This window comes from Castanea sativa, chromosome 1 (genome assembly GCF_040712315.1).
Source record: "Castanea sativa cultivar Marrone di Chiusa Pesio chromosome 1, ASM4071231v1".
Classification (NCBI taxonomy): Eukaryota; Viridiplantae; Streptophyta; class Magnoliopsida; order Fagales; family Fagaceae; genus Castanea; species Castanea sativa.
The window spans coordinates 45,448,746-45,473,004 of NC_134013.1; the positions used below are offsets into that span (position 1 = coordinate 45,448,746).

Sequence of the window (24,259 nt, forward strand, 5' to 3'; positions counted from 1 at the left end):
AATTGTATGATGCCCAAAAAGCCAAAGGCTTGCTCATCAAATTGAAATATCAAAAATTTCAAGCATCGATCTCAAAATGAGATGTATTGATTCAAAAAGATCAAATGTTATGATGTAAATGGAGCCAAATGAAAAGTTTCAAACTAATGTTATCAAATTTTGTTGGAGGTCATATATGCACATTTCTATAATTGAGATGGATCACTTCTCCTCGTGCTAATTGTGTATGCCTTGGTTGAATTGATCATTGAAGCTTCACATTAGACTAAGGACTATCTCATTTTTGGTACCCACACACATCACACATGTCTATGTTCAATGAATGCCTTATTCATTTGTGTGATTGTACATGATTAAATATGTTGCACATGCTCAAGTATATGTTGATCAAACACAAAAATATTTTTGAGTGTTTTAGTTGTTTTTGGAAAGTATTTTTGTTTTGAAAAATTTCAAAAAATCTGTGCAACCCTGTTTTGGCAACTTGCCTCGCGGGTCAAGCCAGTTGCATGCCTCAGTCGCAAGCTTACTCAGAAGGTTTTCGCGACTCCCTGGCAGGTCAAAGTCCCAGTTGCGAAAAAGACTTAGAAAATATTTCAAAAATCTGAGTTTTTTGAATTCCTCGCGACTCAGTTTGGCGACTTGTTCGTGAGCGGAAGCTTCAGTTGCGAGTTTACTTAGAAGGTTTGGCGACTCCTGTCACGACTTTCTCGCGAGTGGAACTTCCAGTCGCGAAAAACACTTAGCAAAATTTTTCAAATTTTGTCTCAAGGGTTTCTGGCAGCTTACTTTGGCGACTTGTTTGCGACGCAATTCAGTAGCGAAAATTGTGTGATTTGCACTTTAAAGACAGTTTTCCCTTGAATATTTTTGACTGTTCACTGTCTTCTCTATCTCGCAAACTCACCGTGTTTCTCCATCAAAAACCTCCATTTTTCTTCATCATCTCAACTTCAATCTTCAAGAAAAGGTATGGGTTTTCTATCTTTTTCTAAGTATTTCATGTTTATACACTGGATTTCTTGGATTTTGGGCTATTGTTGAGATTTGATACATATGATTAGTGTTCTTTTTGTTGAGTTTGATTGAATGGGTTTTGAGGGTTTTGATAGTATGATTCTTGAGTATGATCATTGTTCTAATTTTTGTTGTGCATATCATACCCATTGTAAAACGTCTTGTAGACATGTGCTTGAGTTTTTAGGGTTTTTGTGAGTTGGAATGATTGTGGATTGTCCTTGATATATGAAAGCTCGAATTTGTGTTAAAACACAAGAGCTTGTTTTGACCCCAAATTAAAAAAATACGGCTTGGTTGATTTTACTCTAACTTATCTAAGTGCGGAAACAAGAGTAAATGCGAGCAAACAAACAATAAAACTACTCTAAGCCATATTCAACAAAACACAGCAGTAAAATGAAAGCTAAAAGAGTAGGGAAGAGAGATGCAAACGCAAGATAACACGTCGATGTGTTATCGAAGAGGAAACTGAAGAACTCGGTGAAAAACCTCTCTGCCACCCTCCAAGCGGTAAATTGATCCACTAAACAATAAGTTGGGATACATGAATAGCAAAAGACCCTCCAAGCCTAGTCTACCCAATGCACCTAAGCCCTCCAAGCTCCTACTCCAACAAGGTTTCTCGGAACCGTGTCTTGTCTAGCTTTCCGGATCCTGCAATGTGCCCGATGGCATCCGCCAAAGCTTGGCTCCTTCTAATGCTTCCCAGTAGCACCAAAACTCACTAGACACTCAGTATGGGTGTGGTAAGTGTTTGGGCTATCAACCTTTTAAGGATATAGAAATGGAGAGGTAGGAATAGAGGAAAACCAGAATGGATGGTGTGTAGAATTGTGGGTATAACAATCTCACACTTTCAAGGGTTGAGGCTAGGGTTTTCTCTTCTGAAAAGCTCTCTACTCAATATGTGGGTAATGATGGTATATATAGTGTGTTTGAGGATGTAGTGGAGTAGATAGGACAAAATAGCAAAACAGACTGTTTCGCGAGTATCTCGCGGAAAGGCCTTACCCACGAGACACTCGTGAAAACCAGCTATCACCATCTGTCATGACTCTTCACATTCTAGTCATGTCCAGGGCACATGCATCACTTCGCGGGATGCTTAGTCACGAGCTACCCGTGAGAAATCTTTCTGTCCTCAAATGCTCGAGTCTTCACACTTTCTCTCTGTATCACATAACCTTTACAATAAAATCCCACATTAAATACAGGGTATAAAAGATTGAACAAAATTACAATCAAATTTGGCATGAAATTAAAGCCAACACAAAATAGTTGTAAATCACAGCTTTACAATATACATTGTTTGCCTATTGCATATATGCTTATGTAGTTTCCATTTTGCACTAGGCTATCCATGAATGTTTTGAACTTTCATGCACAGTGGTGTGTTCTGTTGCTATATTTCTTTTATTGTCCAGTTGGTTCTGAATTGTGCTGTAGCCTAAATCTTCGGTTTAACATTTTTTTTGGCTTTAATTCGTTGTTGTAGCCTAAAGTTGTGATTTACAACTGTTTTGTGTTGGCTTTAATTTCGTGCCAAATTTTCTTGTAATTTTGTTCGATCTTTTGTACCCTGTATTTCATGTGGGATTTATTTGTAAGTGTTATGTGAGAGAGAGAGAGTGTGAAGACTCAAGGAAATTATTGAAGACAAAAGAAGTTTTTGCAGGTAGCTTGCGAGTAACCTTCTCGCAAAGTGAGGCATGTGCTCAGCACATGACTGGAATGTGAAAAGTCAAGACAGATGATGACAGCTAGTTTTCGCTAGTGTCTCGCGGGTAAGGCCTTCCTGCGAGATACCCGCGAAACAGTTTGTTTTGCTATTTTGTCATATCTGCTCCACTACATCCTCATACACACTATATATACCATCATTACCCACATATTGAGTAGAGATATTTTCAAAGAGAAAACCCTAGCCACAAACCCTTAAGAGTGAGAGACTGTCATACCCACAATTCTCTACACCATCCATTGTGGTTTTCCTCTACTCCTACCTCTCCATTTCCAAATTCATGAAAGGTTGATAGCTCAAACCCTTACCATACCCATACTGAGTGTAAAGTGAGGTTTTGATGCTATTGGGAAGTATTGGAAGAAGCCAAGTTTTGGCGGATGCAATCAGGTGCATTGCGGGATCCGGAAAGTTAGACAAAACACGGTTCTGAGAAGCCTCGTTAGAGTATGAGCTTGGAAAGGTTAGGTGCACTGGGTAGATTAGGCTTGGAGGGTCTCTTGCTATTCGTGTATCCCAACTTATTGTCTAGTAGATCGATTTACTGCTTGGTGGGCAGCAGAGAGGTTTTTCGCCGAGTTCTTCGGTTTCCTCTTCAATAACACATTGGTGTGTTATCTTGTGTTTGCATTTCTCTTCCCTACTCTTTTAGCTTTCATTTTACTGCTATGATTTGTTGAATATGGCTTAGGGTAGTTTTATTGTTTATTTGCTCACATTTACTCTATTCCGCACTTAGTTTAAGTTAGAGTAAAATCAACCGAGCCGTAATTTATTAATTTGGGGTCTAAACAGTTCTTGTGTTTTTAACACAAATCCAAGTATTCAATTGGTATTAGAGTGGGTGCACTTGCTATGGTTTCATTACCCAAGTGCAATCCAAGACCCTTTTTGTGATGGATCGGTCACAATCTCTCAATACTCCACCATACTTTGGTGGGAGCAACTATGCTTTTTGGAAAGTTCCTATGAGGGCATTCCTTTGTGCTATAGATGAGTCTGTATGGGATTCCGTTGAGAATGGGTATGTTGGACCCATGATAGCCAAGTCCGAATGGGACAAGGCAGCTCTTGCTTTGGCAAATGCCAATAGCAAAGCAATTAATGCTATCTTTTGTGGTGTGTCCACTGATGAATTTCAAAGGATATCGCATGTGAAGACCGCCAAGGAAGCTTGGACAATTCTCGAGACTACCTATGAAGGTACCGAGAAAGTCAGGACACAAAGCTCCAAATTCTTACCACTTGGTTTGAAGAACTCAAGATGAGTGACGATGAGTCATTTGACTCATTCTATGGGAAGCTCAATGAAATCATGATTGCCAAGCTCAATTTCGGTGAAAAGATTGAGGATGCCAAGGTGGTGAGAAAGATTTTGAGTTCCTTACCGGAGAGCTACTGTGTAAAGGTCACTGCTATAGAAGAAAGCAAACATTTGGATGAGATCAAGATTCAAGAGCTTAATGGATCTCTCCAAACATATGAGCTGGGACTGCCTTCTCACAAGCTAAGTAAATCACTTGCTCTCAAAACCATTAATGAGAGAATGGATGGCTCTTCCGAAGAAGATGATGTGGAGAAGGAAGTAGCATTCCTTGTGAAAAACTTTCGGAAATTTCTGAAGGTGAAGAATAGTGGGAAGTCTTTCAGCAAAGGAAAGTTTTCATCATCCAACGGTGGTAGGAAGGAGGTCAAGAAGAAAGATGGGAAGGACTCTCAACCTCCCCTCCCCTAAGGAGTTGTGTGCTACGAATGTAACGACCATGGACACATCAAGAAAGAATGTCCAAACTACTTGAGAGGGAAGGGTAAAGTGTTTGCCACTACACTTAGCAACTTCGAAAGCTCAAATTTAGATATGAAAGAAGAGTGTGACAGTGACGGGAACTATAGGGCTTTCATGGCAATTACCTCCGTTGATTCTAGGGATGAATTAAGCAATTTGATAAATGAACTTGGTGAGCATTCCGAGGGTGAGGAAGTTGAAGAATCGGAAGATGAAGATGTATGCCAAAATGAAGGTGAGAAAAACCTTCAAGAAGTATATGATTCTTTGCTAGAAGATTGTGGAAAATATGCCAAGGTTGCTAACCATGCAGTGAGAAAGATGAAGAAGATCGAAGAAGACCATAAGTGTACTCTTGTGCAACTTAAAGGGGTAAAGTGTGAAGTAGAAGGACTCAAGGGAGAGCTGGTTGAAGCTTACTTAAAGATCAAGTTTCTTGAACTTGAAATAATCCAAGCTAATGTCAAGGTTGAGTGTATCTCCACCAAGAAACTTGACAGCGTGCTGTCCTCACAAAAATCTTCACATGACAAGACTAGTTTGGGTTATACCGGAGAAGGAAGCTCTAGCAGCGAACCCAAGAAGGAAGTGAGGTTTTTATCAGTTAAGAGTGTTGAGAAACTTAAAGAAGTGAAGCCTGAGACTGAGACCCCTGCTGCTGAGAAGAGAACCACTGGTGCAAAACCAAAACTTAAAGGGAAGTCATTACCCAAAAATCGAAGGGCGCCTCAAGTGAAGCATGTGTGTCATCATTGTGGCGTTCAAGGGCACACAAGACCCAATTGTTTCAAGCTTCATTCACTCAAGAAGGCTGACTCCATGCATGGCCAAAAAAGTTCAAAGAAAAGGCCAAAGGGAACACAACCTAAGGGAGAGCATGAAGGACATCTCATTGGAGACGTCATCGAAATGTTGAAGAACATCTCTCTATGCCTTGTTAGCTTAATTTAGAGATTGGAAAGCTATGTTGGTTGTACCCCTCCATCCAAGGTTCTTACCCCAAAACACTCGCAAAGTGTGGGTGAAGAAGGGTACTCATGCATGATTACTCGCTATGCCCATGCATTAATTCTTCCAATGTTTAGGGTCATAGGTTTATGCATCATGTCATATAAAATCTTCTTGTGCCATTGCTTCCAGTTCATAGCATGTTTCTTTTGCAAGTTGCATTTTGTTCTTGTTTTTGTTGATCTTACTTTTGTTGTTATGTTTTTTAGTGTGTTGAAAAATTCAAAAACCCATAAAATATTTAAAAATATCTAAAAAGTTTGATCGCTTGTGTTATGTATATCACATGTGAGTTTGGCCTAGTACCTTCGTACTAATGGCGTAGTGCATTTACGTGCTTAGCTTGATTTGTATTCACATCTATTTTTGTGGGAAAAATCTTGAAATCTAGTGTGATTGTTGTAAATTGATCTTCAAGCTTGTCATGAATGATTAGTCAATAGTCTTGTTGGTATTGATACATGCATAGACTTGTGCCTATGTCTTTTCCAACATTTTTATATTTTTGTTTATAGCTCATCAAATGTCTAATCTCAAAAAGAGTAATTGAGCTGCAAAAGCCGTCGCACATATTAGTATTTGACTAGGAAAAAGGGAAAGCGACTTGTATTAAAATATATGGTGCCTCAAAAAGCCAAAGGCTTACTCTTAAAATTGAAATATCCCAAATTTCAGGCATCGATCTCAAAATGAGATGTATTGTTACAAAATGATCAAATGTTATGATTTGTAAAATAGCCAAATAAAAAGCTTCAAAGAGATGTAATAATTTTCTTGTGGAAGATCATATATGTTCATTTCTATAATTGAGATAGTCCACTTGACTTAGTACTAGTTGTGTATGACTTGATTGAATGGATCATTGAAGCTTCTCTCTAAACTAATGACTGTTCCACTTTTAATACTCACACAAAACACACAAGACTTTGTTCAATGAATGCTTATTTCATTTGTGTGATTGTATGTGTTCAAATGTGATTTATATACTCAATCGCTTCTTGATCAAACACAAAAAGATTTTTTAGTATTTTATTTGTCTTTGAAAGTGTTTTTATACTTTCGTGTTTTGAGTTTTTGTTCAAAGTGCATTTTTCTTATTTTCAACAAAAACTTTTTCAGAGGCATTTTCGCAAGAAGCTTGCGACTAAGCTTTTCTCGTGAAAATGGGTTAAGGCAAAAACATGGAAACATAAAATTTAGATAGAAACTTTCGCGATTGTCTTGCGACTGTTTCACAAGTATTGCTTACCCGCAGAAAATATTTGTGCTTCAGATGCATTTTTTGTGAGTACTTCGCGAGATGGTAACCCGCGAAAAATAAGTGTTTTTAGTTTTAAAAGGTTGATGTAGATGTTTTTTCAAACATACCCTATTTCACTTCTTTTGCCTCCCTCATGCCTCTCTCAACCCAAAACTGTTTTTTACTAAAAAATCCAACCAAAACTCAAGAGAAAACTTTTTTCAAATCATATCCAAGGTATGTTTCTGATGGATAAATACATGTTTGTATCGCATACAAAACATACACAGTAGAGAAATAACGGATCTACTTCGTTTGCTATTGATAACATGCACTTTGTAAGTTTCAGAATTTAAGAACAAGAGAGTGTACCTTGGAGCGGTGAATTTCAAAAACGAAGATCAGAAGCACTTGGGAACACTTTCAATCTTCACTCCAATTCCACTAATGTCCAAGATGTGTGGTCTCTCAATCAGTTTTCAAAGGGAGAATGTCAAAGTGTCTAACACTTCTTACACACCATTTTACAATAGTGTTATATTTCTCACTCCCAAAATTCTATATGTTTCTCCATTTGTACCTAACTGATTATCTAATTGGGCTGGCCTTTTGGACCTTTCCAATTGGGGTTAAGTGTGTGGCTTGGAGTGGGACCAAAATGGACCAATAAGACACTAACTCCAATGGGCCTTGGGCTTTTCAGTTAACTCTTGACAAGTCCAAAGTTACCATTAATTATATTTAATATCACTATATAAATATAATTGCACTCTAGGCCTTATTTATAAATTATATCCCACGACATTATTGTACATGCAACCCCTTCATAAAATATTCGTAGTAATACAAAGTCATGAATATAGACTTTCACTTTGTAGATTACTACATCTTAATTCCTTAAGTACCCGGTTTAATCCTTCAAGTTATTCACTATATATTTATGAAATCCAATTCCATAAATATATACTTTAGTAACTCCTTACTAGAGTGGTTAGGCCTAACTCTCTGAATAACTAAACCCATTAAACTTATCACAAGGGAATATTTTGTATCTCCGTTAAGAGACTATGAATTCCATCTTGAGAAGATATGTTCCATCAACACTAAATGTGGTTGCCCAACATACTGAGGTTTTGACCGTAACTATAGATCTCACTCCTGATATATCAAAGCAACCTATACTTCATGATCAGGTCCACTATCCTCTCAGGATTAAGAGTTCATGTAAATATAAGCCGTGAGTTCATTATTCATTTGACAGCCGTTAGAAGAATAATAAATTTCACAGCGATCTAGTTCAATATGTCTTAACTCTTAAGACATATCAACATAGCAACTAGAAATCTCCATTTCTATGATCAAGACAAATCATCTTAGTTGATATGTTATAGTCTTTGCAGATAAAATGCCCAATTTCATCACCAACTACGAACTAAAATTCTAAGTTTACAAAGAACTTGTGATTTATATCTTCTGCGACTAAATCAAATAAATCACACACTATGCATCTTATAGACTATATGATAATGTCCCAATATTTATGTTACCATTATTTTTAGATAATAATAAAACAACTTTATTAAACACAACATTAAGTCATACATAATGTCATACATAGCATTATATAATAGGATTTAAGGGCACACATCCTAACAGTCTCCCACTTACCCTAAAGACTATTGTGCACTAATCTAACTCCCATCTCCTCCAAATGTGACTTGAAAGTACTTTGAGGCAAGGCTTTGGTAAAGGGATCTGCTAGATTCTTTGCACCATTAATCTTTACAACAACCACATCTCCTCGAGCAACAGTGTCTCGAATGATGTGGTACTTTCTTTCTATGTGCTTTCCTTTCTTGTGATTCCTTGGATCCTTGGAGTGTGCAACCGTTCCACTATTGTCGCAAAATAATGTAATAGGAACTTGCTCAATTCTCAAAACACCAAGATCAGAAAGGAATTTCTTGAGCCAAATAGCCTCCTTTGCTGCTTCACAAGCAGCAACATATTTAGCTTCCATGGTAGAGTCGGCAATACAAGATTGCTTAACACTCCTCCAACTTATGGCTCCACCTCCCAAGGTGAATACACAACCTGACATGGATTTTCTGAAATCTAGATCCGACTGAAAATTTGAATCTATATAGCCAATGGGAATCAAATCCTCACACCGGTAAACAAGCATATAATCCTTCGTTCTCCTTAGATACTTGAGAATATGCTTTACAGCTTGCCAATGTTTTGGTCCTGGATTTGATTGATATCGGTTGACCATGCCAACTGAATAATAAATATTTGGTCTAGTACAAAGCGTGGCATACATGAGACTTCCTACAGCAGAAGCATAAGGAACTTGTCTCATCATATTTTCTTCCTTTTGAGTTTTAGGCCTTTGGTCATTAGACAAAGGAACTCCATGTCTAAAAGGAAGTAATCCTTTCTTGGAGTTTTGCATGCTAAACCATTTTAGAACCTTATCTATATATCCAGCTTGTAACAAGCCTAACATCTTATTCTTTCAATCTCACCAAAGCTTGATCCTTAGAATATAATTAGCTTCGCCCAAGTCCTTCATATCAAACTAGCTTGACAACCAAACTTTAACCAATGACATTACTTCTACATCATTTCCAATGAGTAGAATGTCATCAACATAAAGCACTAGGAACATTACTACTTTGTCTCGATGTCTTTTGTACACACATGGTTCATCAAGATTTTGTTCAAAACCAAATGACTTGATTTCTTGATCAAATCTGATGTTCCATGATCTAGATGCTTGCTTAAGTCCATAAATGGACCTTTTTAACTTGCATACCATATGCTCTTGGTTCTTTGCCATGAAACCTTCCGGTTGCATCATATAGATTTCTTTTTCAAGATTGCCATTAAGAAATGCCGTCTTGACATCCATTTGTAAAATCTCATAATCACAATGAGCAGCAATGGATAAAAGAATTCTAATAGATTTAAGCATGGCTACTGGCGAAAAGGTTTCATCATAGTCAGTGCCTTCTTTTTGTGTATACCCTTTCGCCACTAGTCTTGCTTTACAGGTTTCAACCTTTCCATCTATCCCTCTCTTCCTCTTGTAAACCCATTTGCAACCAACAGGTTTAATGCCGTTAAACGCTTCTGCAAGATACCAAACTTGATTGGAATACATAGAATCTAATTTAGATTTCATAGCATTTACCCAATGATGTGCATCTATATCATTTATGGCTTCCTTATAAGTGTAGGGATCCGATTCAGCCTCTTCTAAGATAGCTTCATAAGTTTCTCCCAAACCTATATATCTTATAGGAGGCCGAACAATTCTCCCACTACGATGAGGAACCTTTGTACTAGACATCTCATAAGTAATAACTTGTGGTGTATCCGATACAACCACATCTTCCCCAGTTTCATCCATTGGTTGTTCAACTACAAGTTCTTTCATTTCAGCCAATACAACTCTACTTCTAGGAGTAATATTATTCATGTAGTCATTTTCCAAGAATTTGGCATTTGTGCTAACAAACACTTTATTATCCTTATGACTATAGAATAAACCTCCAACAGTTCCTTTTGGATACCCTACAAAAAATACCACTTCTATTTTAGACTCTAACTTGTCAAACTTTCCTTTTTACACATGTGCTGGACAACCCCAAATATGGAGATGTCACATACTAGGCTTATGTCCATTCCACAACTCTACAGGTGTTTTAGGAACAAACTTCGAAGGTACTAAATTCAGAAGATACATTGCAGTATTTAAGGCATATCCCCAAAAAGAAATTGGTAGAGTTGAGTAACTCATCATAGATCTAACCATATCTAAAAGAGTCCTATTCCTTCCTTCTGCTGCACCATTTTGTTGTGGAGTTCCAGGTGCAGTCAACTGGGATATTATCCCGTTTTCAGTCAAGTAATCCTTGAAATCCCCAAGAAGGTATTTACCACCTCGATCAGATCGAATGGCCACTATGTGTTTACCCAATTGATTCTCAACTTCAGCCCTAAATTCTTTGAACTTGTCAAAGGCTTCGAACTTCTGTCTCATTAGGTACACATAACCAAATCTAGAGTAATCATTAGTGAATGTAATGAAATACTCATAATCACCTCTTGCTTGGATTGACATAGGACCACATACATCTGAATGTACTAGTTCTAGCAAATCTTGGGCTCTTCTGCCATTTGCATTAAAATGTCGTTTTGTCATTTTACCTTCCAAACAAGATTCGCAAACTGGAAAACCATCAAAGTCCATGGGCCCTCAAAGTCTTTGAACTCTGTTTGAATTAATATGACCCAAACGTAAGTGCCAAAGATATGCTTCACTAGTAGAAGGAAACTTTCTCTTTAAGTATTTTACATGAGAGTTATTATCTAATTCAAAATTATATAATTCATACTTATCAGGAGTTAAAATATAAAGACCATCTACAATATTGCTAGAATAGATAAACACTTTACCCTTCTTTATTACAACATTGTCTTTAAGAATAAAACAATATCCATGTTTACCCAAATAAGTTGCAAAAATTAAATTCCTACGAGCATTAGGTACATAAAGACAGTCTTTCAATATTAAAACCCTAGACTCAAAGCATAAATTAACAACTCTAACAGCTACAACCGGAATTCTGCTCCCATCAGCCAAAGTAAGAAACAATTCCCTTTCATTAAGCTTTTTGGTCTCTTAGAACCCCTGCGAAGAATTGCAGATATGATTAGTACAACCTGAATCCACATACTAAGAATCTGTGGGATTTTGTACTAAACATATTTCAAGGAGGAATGAACTTTTCATACCCTTATTATTGGCAGCCTTGAACTTTGGACAATTCCTCTTCCAATGTCCTTTCTCACCACAATGGAAACACTTTCCTTTGATCTTCTTTCCTTTGTCGACAACCCCTAAGGAAATTTGCTTACCCTCTTGCTTAGTGAAGTCTTTCTTCTTCTTCTTCTTACCCTTCCCTTTCGACTTAGGTTGAGAAGTAGATGCTTCACCCACATTGGCTTCAACACTAGAAGTACCAAGGATGCCTTCCGCCGCCACTAACTCATTCATTAATTTAGACAAAGAATAAATCTTTTTGTTCATATTGTAATTGAGTCTGAATTCCTTGAATGATTCCGGTAGTGACTAGAGTATCATATCCACTTGGGATTCTCCATCAATGTCGGCACCTAAAACTTCTAATGTGTTCAGATTAGAGATCATTGTAAGACAATGCTCTCTCACTGAACTACCTTCAGCCATTTTGGTATTATAAATTTGCCTCATGGTTTCTTGCCTTGTTGAACGGCCTTGCTCACCAAACATCTCCTTCAGACTTAGCATAATGTCCGAAGCTAGTTCTACATCCTGCATTTGATGTTGTAGAACATTTGAGATAGAGGCTAGGATATAGCACTTGACCATCTCATTAGATTTTTGCCAACGATCATATTGCTGTTTTTCCTTAAAAGGAGCATCTAATGAAGGAAAGCTAGGACATGGTTGAGTAAGCACATATTTGTGCTCTTCAGCTGTAAGAACAATGTCCAAATTTCTTTTCCAGTCAACATAGTTGGATCTAGTCAGTTTGTTTTGATTAAGAATAGTAACAAGTGGGCTAAATGACGCCATGATAGAATCTGAAAACAATAAACATGAATATAATAAGTAAACTGGACATTATCAATTTAGCATATAAACATATAGTATGGTAAAGGAAAAATTCTAGTTTTGTATCTCATACAAAACCCATAGCGGAAGCAACAAACAATGATCTATTTCATTTATGATTGATAATGTGCACTATGTAAATTTCAGAATTTAAGAACAAGATAACGTACCTTGGTGTGGAGAAATTCAAAACAAAGATTAGAAGCACTTGGGAACACTTTTAATCTTCACTCCAATTCCACTTTACGCCCAAGATGTGTGGTCTCTCAATCAGTTTTTCAAAGGGAGAATGAAAGTGTGTCTCACACTCTTTCACACACCATTTCTTATTTTTTCTTTTTCTTCTAAAATTTTGTATGTTTCTCCCTTTATAACTAACTGATTATCTAATTGTGCTGGCCTATTGGGCCTTTCCAATTGGGCTTTAATGCGTGGCTTGGAGTGGGACCAAAAGGGACCAATAAGACACTAGCTCCAATGGGCCTTGGGTCTTTCTGTCAACTCTTGACAAGTCCAAAGTTACCATTAATTATATTTAATACCACTATATAAATATTATTGCACTCTAGGCCTTATTAATAAATTATATCCCAAGACTTTATTATACATGCAACCCCTTCATAAAATATTCGTAGTAACACAAAGTCATAAATGTAGACTGCCACTTTGTAAATTACTACATCTTATCCTTAAGTACCCGGTTTAATTCTTTAAAGTTATTCATTATATATTTATGAAATCCAATTTCATAAATATATATTTAGTAATTTTTTACTAAAGTGGTTAGACCTAACTCTCTGAATAACTGAACCCATTAAACTTATCTCAAGGGAATATTTTATATCTCCATCAAGAGATTATGAATTCCATCTTGAGAATATATGTTCTATCAACACTAAATGTGGCTACCCAACATATTGAGGTTTTGACCGTCACTTTAGATCTCACTCCTGATACATCAAAGCAACATACATCTCATGATCAGGTCCATTATTCTCTCAGGATTAAGAGTTCATGCAAATAGAAGTCATGAGATTTATTATTCATTTGACAGTCGTTAGAATAATAATAAATCTCACATCAGTCCTGTTCAATATGTTTTAACTCTTAAAACATATCAACATATCAACTAGAAGTCTCCACTTCCATGATCAAGAAAAATCATCTTAGTTGATACGTTATAGTCTTCGCAGATGAAATGGCAATTTCATCACCGACTACGAACTATAAATTCTGAGTTTACAAAGAACTTATGATTTACATCTTCTGTGACTTTTCACATAAATCACATACAATGCATCTTATGGACTATATGATAATGTCTCATATTCATGTTACCATTATTTTAGATAATAATAAAATAACTTTATCAATCATAATATTAAGTCATACATCATGTCATACATAATGTCATACATAATATCATACATAGCATCATACAATAAGATTTAAGGGCACAAATCCTAACATATGAAACCTTAATAAAACCATAATATAATATATGTAACGACAACCCAATCCCATATGCAATATCCCTCAGCATAGAGTGAACATTGAATACTATGATTGATTGAGAACTATTCTCATTATTAGTGCTATTATGATAACTCTTATCAAACACTAATAATATGTTGTTTTACATTTAGCCTCTAAGTAATAATAGTAAGAACTCAGCATAGAGGATACTATAATACTTAGTCTAGTGTATACCATTGTCTAGAATCATGTGTAGCCACATTTCATCCCTTTAACAGGCTTATTTTGTAGTACCATGATACAAAACACCCTCTGCATGGAATGCAAAGCTCTAAGCTAAGACAAGGTGTTTGATCAAACCACTATAAACTAGGAAATTCAATCTTGTAAGACCATGAAATAAATACTCTCCGCAGGGAATGCTAAGCTCGAGGCAAAGACAAAGTATGTATTTCACACTACTATGAACCAAAAATGGAGGCCGTGAGACACAAAAAGCCAACAGGCCATCTTCTTAACATTCAGCAAGTAGAAGGAGAATCACTAAGGCAGTACGTCACTTGGTTCAACAAGGAACTACTGCAAGTAGACAAAGCTGAAGACCAAGTCATCCTAACAACCTTCCAAGTAGGATTGCTACTAGGAGATTTCTTCTTCTCAATTACTAAAAATCCACCAAAAACAGTAGCGGAATTGCTTTATAAAGCCCAGAAGTACATGAATGCAAAGGATGTTGTTCTTGTAAAGGAGATGAAGGCAAAACGGAAGAGAGATGAAGGAATAAACAGCAGTAAGAATAAGAAGAAGGAGACACGAAGTGGTGGACATACCATAGGGAAAAAGAAGGAGCTTCCAAATAGGAAACCCAAGTTTACCAACTTCACTTCTCTAATAATGCCAATTGAGCAGGTCCTTATGCAGATAAGAGACGATCCTTCCCTGTAATGGCCGAAGCCAATTTGCACTCTAGTAGAAAGAAGAGACAAGAGCAAGTACTGTAGATTCCACTCGAACTACGGGCATTGTATTGATGAGTGTAGGAACTTGAAAGACCAGGTGGAAACTTTAATCCAATTATGCAAGTTGTAGAAATACGTCCGAAAGACGGAACTTTGCAAATACCAACGAATGGACGACTAGGACAGAACTTTGGAGATAGGGGACACCAAACCCCCTGCTAGAGAAATAAAGACGATCTCAAGAGGAAAAACAATAGGTGGAACATTGAAATCCCTGAAAAAGGCACAGGGAAGGGAGATAAACAACTTCCATTCGCGACTCCCTCCAATAAAGATGCCAAGGGATGACGAACCCGATATTATCTTCTTAAAGAGAGACGATCATGGCATCAGGCAACCCCATGATGATCCACTTATAATCATGCTTAGAGTAGAAGAGTTCAACATCCACCGGGTGCTTATTGACAACGGAAGCTTAGTAGATATCATCTACTTGCCCCGCCTTTTAGCATATGAAGCTGGATAAGAAGAAGATTAGGCCATTCACCTCGCCTTTGGTAAGCTTCGCGGGGGATAAAATCATCCCTAGAGGCATTGTCACTCTAACTATGATTATAGGAACTTATCCAGCATAAGTCACCAAGGAAATTGGTTTCCTTATAGTTGATTGTCCCTCAACATACAACATCATCTTTGGAAGACCTGCATTCAACAGACTAAGAGCAGCAACGTCAACATATTACCTGGAAGTGAAGTTTCTAATAGCCCATGGAGTAGGAGAAATCAAAGGAGACCAAGTTTTGGAAAAAGAGTGCTATCAAGCTACCTTAGCATCTAAAGAGAATCACAGATGGATGATCAACGAACCAGAGCCCATTTTTGAATTGTTAGAAACACCACAAGAAGTGGAGATTGTCCCAGCAGACTTGACGAAGATATTAAAGATCATAATGACACTTCTAGCCCCTGAGAAAGAGAAAATGATCTCATTCTTAAGGGCAAATCAAGATTTTTTCGCTTGGAAACATAATGATATGCTTGGGATTGATAGGAAGATCATACAACATTGTTTTAATGTCAACCCAAAATGCAAACCTGTGCAGCAAAAGTGAGAAGTGTTTGCATCAGAATGCAACAAAGCTATAACTGAAGAAGTGGAGAAACTACTAGAAACTAATTTCATTAGAGAAGTTTTCTATCTAGATTGGCTTGCAAACGTGGTTATGATAAAGAAGAGAAATGGCAAGTGGAGGATGTGTGTCAACTTCACAGACCTGAATAAGGCCTGCTTAAAGGATAGCTTCTCCTTGCCAAGGATTGACCAACTGGTAGACTCGACTGCTGGACACAAGCTTTTAAGTTTCATGGATGCATTTATAGATACAACCAGATTCTTACAGACGAAGATGATCAAGAGAAGACCTCATTTGTTACCAGCCAAGGGTTGTATCACTACAAAGTTATGCCTTTTGGATTGAAGAACGTTGGAGCCACATATCAAAGGTTGGGAACCGAATTTTTTCTCATCAGATTGGAAGGAATGTGGAGGTGTACATAGATGATATGTTGGTAAAAAGCAAGGATGAAGCCAACCACTTGGACAATCTCAAAGAAACCTTTAGCGCACTACTTAAGTACAATATGAAATTAAACCCTGCAAAATGTGTTTTTGTTGTTGCTTTAGGAAAATTCTTGGGATTCATGGTGTCCCAACGACGAATAGAGGCCAATCCAAACAAAGTAAAAGTAATAATTGATGTCAAATCACCAAAGACAGTGAAGGAGGTGCAGAGCCTGATAGGAAAGGTTGCATACCTAAACAGGTTCGTCTCTAGGGCAACAGAAAAGTGCATGTTGTTCTTCAAGGTATTGAAAAAAGCTTTTTGGTGGACTGACAAATGAGTGGAAGCCCTTGCCAAGTTAAAGGAGTACCTGACGAAGCCACCTTTGCTAAGCCCCTCGGTGATGGGAGAAACGCTATACCTCTACTTGGCAGCATCCAATACTGCGGTAAGTTCGACACTGATCAGAGAAGAAGGGAATGTGCAGAAGCCCGTCTATTACACCAGCTAGGTATTTCAGGGTGCAGAGGCAAATTACCCAAGGATGGAAAAGATAGCTTTTGCGTTGTTGGTCGCCTCTAGAAAGCTTCATCCTTATTTCCAAGCACACCCTATCGTCTTCAAGACAGATTAGCCCATAAGAAAGACGATGAACAAGATGGATGCAGCAGGACGACTCATCCAATAGCCAATTGAGTTAGGCCAATTCGACATTGAATATTGGCCCCGGGCAGCAATTAAAGCCCAAGTGCTGGCAGACTTTATTGTAGAATTCACTTACCCCTATAAGGAAGAAGAACCTCATATGGAATCATGGACGGTCCAAACGGATGGGTCTGCAATGATGAAAGTAGGAGGAGCAAGAGTAGTGCTCATATCTCCAAAAAAAGAAACACTGAAGTATGCTGTCAAATTACAGTTCCCAGCAACAAATAACGAGGCAGAATACGAAGCATTGCTTATAGGGCTAAGCCTAGCAAAAGCTCTGGGAGCAAAGAATCTTATCGTCCAAGCTGATTTTCAGCTAATAATTGGACAAGTGAAGGAAGATTACGAGGCCAAAGAAGAAAGGATGCAGAAATACTTGAAGATCATCCAACGACTTTCACAGCACTTTGACAACCTAGACTTTGTGCAAATCCCAAGAACCAAAAACGCAAAAGCTGATTTCCTAGCAAGATTGGCCTTGGTATATGACTACAATGCAACCTCTGATCTATGTGTAGAGATAAGGGGGGAGCCAAGCACAGAAGGTTGGAAAATTTTGAAGATAAAAGAACAAGACAAGTGGATGACTCCCATCATCCGTTACTTGAAAGAAGGATGGCTCCTTGAAGATAAGATGGAAGCAAGGAAGATACAAATCAAAGCAACTCACTACGTCATTATTGACGATATGCTCTACAGATGAGGATACTCACTCCTATATCTAAGATGTGCTAGTTCTGAAGAAGCGGATTATGTACTCCGCGAGATACACGAGGGAATCTGTGGAAATCACGCTGGGGCAAGATCCCTAGCAGGAAAGGCACTCAGAGCAGGGTATTACTAGACAATCCTATAGAAAGATGCATACAACATCGTCAGAGCATGTGACAAGTGTCAACACTTTGCAAATGTACAGACGAGACTAGTAGAAACGATGATACCCATATCCTCACCATGGCCCTTCGCCTAGTGGGGAATTGATATCATGGGTCCCTTCCCTTTAGGGAAGAAGCAACTTAGGTTCTTGATTATCGCTATTGATTATTTCACAAAATGGGTAGAAGCAGAGCCAGTGACGATGATAACAAAGGCTAAAGTCACAAACTTTGAGTGGAAAAATATCATATGCAAGTTTAGAGTCCCACATGTCATAATATCAAACATTGGAAAGCAATTTGACAACCCCTATTTTTAAAAATTTTGCCAAGACTTAGGATTCAAGAATCACTACTCTTCCCTAAGACCCCCTCAGGCCAACAGCTAGGCAGAAGTGACAAATAGACGCTTACTCAAAATTATCAAAACCAGGCTTAAGGGAGCAAAGGGGGCATGGCCTGAAGAACTACAAAATGTCCTTTAGGCATATAGGACGACCACAAGAGTTCCAACAGGAGAAACACCATTCAGACTGACATTTGGCACTGAGGCTGTCATACTAGTGGAAGTAGGACTGACGAGCTTCCGAGTCAAAACATATGAAGACCAGAAGAATCAGCAGCAGCTTTACAGCAATTTGGACCTAATTGATGAAGTCAGAGAAGAAGCTATGAAGAGAATGACCAAACACAAAGAAGCAATGACCAGGTACTGCAACAGAAAGGTCAAGGTAAGAAGGTTTAACACAGGAGACCTCATCCTTAGGAAGGAGTCATAGGCAGCAAAGGACCCATCTCAAGGAAAACTGGGACCAGCCTAGGAAGGCCCCTACGAAGTAATCCGTCATTCTAGAGAAGGCTCCTACTACCTAAAGTCTCTAGATGGCCAAGAATTGCCTCGACCATGGAACATAGAACACTTGAAGAAATACTACCAGTAAGGAATGCTTTACATTTTCAAGCTGCTTAATCTTCATATCATCATATATGACAACCATTACGTTCGTCATTCATAAGATCAATAATACATGAAAGCACTATCCCTACGTATTTATCAATGATTATCCAAGACTTGTCATTACATATTTATAAACGAGTATCCATGATCTATCACTATCAAAACGAGTGCAACGCTTAGGAGTCGTCCTTGGGAGACGTCTCAAGGATCTCCGTCACTAAAATTTCAAATTAAAAGCTATTTGCACACAACCAACAGCATCAAAGCCATTGAAGTTGTTCATACACAACTACCAAAGTCAACTAAATCAGAGTTGGTTAAACACAACCAACATAATTGTCATTCAAGACAAAACAAAAAGTGGTTAACCTAAAAGACACTCCAATACCACGACCTAAGTCACAAGTAGAGGGTAAAATCTTCATTCAAACATGACTCAATAAAAAGCTATTCAAACACAACTAAAAATACTAAGTTGTTCAAACACAACTAACATCGTTATTTAAACATGACTCAATAAAAAGCTATCCAAACACCTCTAAAAATACTAAGTTGTTCAAACACAGCTAAAAATACTAAGTTGTTCAAACACAACTAACATTATCATTCAAACATGACTCAATAAAAAGCTGTTCAAACAGATCTAAAAATACTAGGTTGTTCAAACACAACTAAAAGCTGTTCAACACAGCTAAAAATGCTAAGTTGTTCAAACACAACTAACATCGTCATTTAAACATGACTAAAAAAAACTGTCCAAACAAAGCTAAAAATACTAAGTTGTTCAAACACAACTAAAAATACTAAGTTGTTCAAATACAACTAATATCTTCATTCAAACATGACTCAATAAAAAGCTGTCCAAACGTAGCTAAAAATACTAAGTTGTTCAAACACAACTAAAATCGTCATCCAAACACGACTCAATAAAAAGCTGTTCAAACGCAGCTAAAAATACTAAGTTGTTCAAACACAACTAACATCTTCATTCAAACATGACTCAATAAAAAGCTGTCCAAACGCAGCTAAAAATACTAAGTTGTTCATACACAACTAACATCGTCATTCAAACATGATGATGGAAATATGCATATACGCAGCAGAAAAATAACGGATCTACTTCATTCATAAATGTTAACATGCACTATGTAAGTTTTAGAATTTGAGAACAAGAGAGTGTACCTTAGAGCGGTGAATTTCAAAACCAAAGATCAGAAACACTTAGGAATACTTTCAATCTTCACTCCAATTCCACTAACGCCCAAGATGTGTGGTCTCTCAATCAATTTTCAAAGGGAGAATGTCAAAGTGTCTAACACTTACATACACACCACTTCACAGTGATGTTCTTACAATTCTCTACAGAAAATTTTGTATGTTTCTCCATTCATATCTAACTGATTATCTAATTGGGCTAGCCTTTTGGGCCGTTCCAATTGGGCTTAAGTGTGTGGCTTGGAGTGGGACCGAAATGGACCAATAAGACATTAGCTCCAATGGGCCTTGGGCTTTTGTGTCAACTCTTGACAAGTCCAAAGTTACCATTAATTATATTTAATACCACTATATAAATATAGTTGCACTCTAGGCCTTATTTATAAATTATATTCCAAGACTTTATTGTACATGCAACCCTTTCATAAAATATTTATAGTAACACAAAGTCATGAATGTAGACTACCACTTTGTAAATTACTATATCTTATCCTTGAGTACCCGGTTTAATCCTTTTAGTTATTCATCATATATTTATGAAATTGAATTTCATAAATATATACTTTAGTAACTTCTTACCGAAGTGGTTAGGCCTAACTCTCTGTGTTAAGGACATATTTCATGTAGTTGGTTAATCCTTTGACAAAAAACACTTTACTTGTATTTGGGTAGATTTAGGATGTGTTTAATATTTCAAAGAACATGTTGCTCAAGTCTAGTATTAAAGCCATGAAGATTGGACCATGAAACAAGTGAAGAAAAGGCGTTCACTAAAGCTAGATAGATAGCTCGACACCTGCGGACACCTGTGGACAGTTGCTCAACACCTACTCAACAGATGGCTATCTATCGAGGTTTAATGAGGCTCAACAGATACTATCTATCGAGGTATCTATCGAGGTTACGAAAATCAGAATTTTTAGATTTGATTTTCGGCCCATGCTTATGTATTTGTGTAGGATTTCTTTTTTCACAACCATAGACATATATAAGACCTATTTTAGAGGCCGTCACACAAGAAAATACAAGGAGAACATATGCAAAAGGTGACCGAAGCCTTATTCTCTCCGAGAGAAGCTACTGCGTCTTTTGCGCCTTAGGGTTTTGTAACCAAGTGTTTCTTGATCTTCATTGTTGATGAAGTGAAGAACTTTGCAGCCAACATTCTTCTTTCTTAAGTTGGTGAGTGAGTCATGTATTGGGATCCATGCATCAAAGGGTGGCGTTCATATATTGAAGATTTTAGAGGTTCTGAAGCAGTAGAAGTTTTCTGCTGTAATTTCATCTACGGGGATTGTAGAGTCTAGGGACAAAGGTTTTGTACTAGATCTGAAACTTCTCTTTACTATAGTGGATTGCTTTTAGGGAAGGTTTCCCCCCAGGTTTTTTACTGTGAAACTAGTTGGTTTTATTGGTTTTCCTAGGTCATCATTTCTTGTCTTATTTACTTTTCCGCTGCATATGATTTTGACATGATATTGATGTTTGTTTGTTTTAACAAGTTTTTGTGCATAATAAATCTAATTAACAACTTGGGTTTAAAATTTGTTAATTCTTTCAACCGGGGTCTAATTTTCCCATCACTTTGAATAACAAACCCATTAAACTTATCTCAAGAGAATATTTTGTATCTTTGTTAAGAAACTATGAATTCCATCTTGAGAATATATGTTCCATCAACACTAAATGTGGTTGCCCAATATACTGAGGTTTTGACCGTAACTATAGATCTCACTTCTAATATATCAAAGCAACCAACACCTTATGATCAAGTTCATTATTCTCTCAAGATTAAGAGTTCATGCAAATATAAGTCGTGAGTTTATTATTCATTTGACAGTCGTTAGAAGAATAATAAATCTCACACCGGTCTAGTTCAATATGTTTTAACTCTTAAAACATATCAACTAGAAATCTCCATTTCCATGATCGAGACAAATCATCTTAGTTGATATGTTATAGTCTTCGCGTTTGAAATGCCCATTTTCATCACCGACTATGAACTAAAATTCTGAGTTTACAAAGAACTTGTGATTTATATCTTCTGTGACTTTTTACATAAATCACATACTATGCATCCCATGGACTATATGATGATGTCCCAATATTCATGTTACCATTATTTTTAGATAATAATAAAACAACTTTAATAAACACAATGTTAAGTCATACATAATGTCATCTATATATATATATATATATATATATATAACCGAAACCTCTGAAACTCCCACAATTTTTCATGTCAGCACAATATTAAAAAACTAAAATTAAAAACAATCATATGTGCGTGAACCCAGCACAATATATATAAATAAATAAAAATTAATACACTTATACACAGGAAACCCCAAAACTAAAAACCCTAGCCGCATATCCATCTCCTTTGTCTCCACTCCCATCTCCTTTGTTAAGAGACTATGAATTCCATCTTGAGAATATATGTTCCATCAACACTAAATGTGGTTGCCCAACATACTGAGGTTTTGACCGTAACTATAGATCTCACTTCTGATATATCAAAACAACCAACACCTTATGATCAAGTCCATTATTCTCTCAGGATTAAGAGTTCATGCAAATATAAGTCGTGAGTTTATTATTCATTTGACAATCGTTAGGAGAATAATAAATCTCACACCGGTCTAGTTCAATATGTTTTAACTCTTAAAACATATCAACATATCAACTAGAAATCTCCATTTTCATGATCAAGGCAAATCATCTTAGTTGATATGTTATAATTTTCGCGTTTGAAATGCCCAATTTCATCACTGACTATGAACTAAAATTCTGAGTTTACAAAGAACTTGTGATTTATATCTTCTGTGACTTTTCACATAAATCACATACTATGCATCTCATGGACTATATGATAATGTCTCAATATTCATGTTACTATTATTTTTAGATAATAATAAAACAATTTTAATAAACACAACATTAAGTCTTACATAATGTCATCTATCTAAATATATATATATATATATATATATATATATATATATATATATATATATATTTATATATAAAACCGAAACCTCTGAAACTCCCACAATTTTCCATGTCAGCACAATATTACAAAAATAAAATTAAAAACAATCATATGCGCGTGAACCCAGCACAATATATATAAATAAATAAAAATTAATACACTTACACACAGGAAACCCCAAAAGTAAATACCCTAGCCGCATATCCATCTCCTTTGTCTCCACTCCCATCTGAGACACTCTTCCCCAGCGACTGTAAGCGATCAAGGCTGGATTTGAAGAAAAACAATGCAACTTTTTACTGCAAATTGCATAAATCTAAACAATATTCTGTCTTATAGATGATCTTTACTCTTTGTAGTCGCTAATGTACCTCTAAAAAAACTGATAAGGTAGTCTGAAGGAGTTCATTGGTCTCTCTGGGTGGGGTATTTTGTGCTGCTATAACTCCTGATCTCCGGCAACAAATCATTTTGGTTCTGCAATTCAAAGCAGGAAACCTCCCAATCACATTTTTTGAAAAACCTCTTTATCACTAGAAAGCTTAGCTTAAAGGATTGCAATCCTCTAACCGAGAAGATAACTGCTAGACTTAACTCTTGGATTGCAATCCTTTTTCATAGGCAAACTACACAATCAATTGGAATTGCACCAGTTAGAGTTTTTACAGAAAATTCTATGCACGTGTCCCTCCATAAATCACCCAAATCCATATTGAGAGGTGATACTGGCTATTGTTTGATACCTGCGATAATTTTGTGCCTTTGGGACCGTCAACGCCTATTCCAGTAAGAGTTTTTATAGAAAATTGGATGCATGGATCTGACCATGTATCCATGGAAGGCAGGCAATAGGAATATCTGGCTTCTCATTGTCTTGGTTCACTTTTTCAACCATTCTAGCATGTTACGAAGCCAGCCTTAAGCTGACCATGCTGCTGTGATTGCTAATGAGCCATTCCACCAGGAGAAGAAGGAGGTGTACTAGCTCTTTGCCTCTCCATTGTTTCTCAGTTCTCACCATCACATCTCTCGAATCAAGGTAAGAATCCCC

The 24,259-nt window shown here is 37.0% G+C and overlaps 1 protein-coding gene across 1 annotated transcript; it reads left to right on the plus strand.

Annotated features, from left to right (window-relative positions):
- The first annotated feature begins 17,262 nt into the window (after positions 1 to 17,262).
- Positions 17,263 to 17,868, plus strand: LOC142628012 (uncharacterized). Its single transcript, XM_075801944.1, has one exon. The coding sequence runs from the start codon at positions 17,263 to 17,265 to the stop codon at positions 17,866 to 17,868; it is 606 nt and encodes a 201-aa protein (XP_075658059.1).
- Positions 17,869 to 24,259: the final 6,391 nt, after the last annotated feature.

Excerpts from the sequence above, each read along its gene's own strand:
- LOC142628012 (XM_075801944.1), top strand. The coding sequence starts at position 17,263 with ATGGAATCATGGACGGTCCAAACGGATGGGTCTGCAATGATGAAAGTA.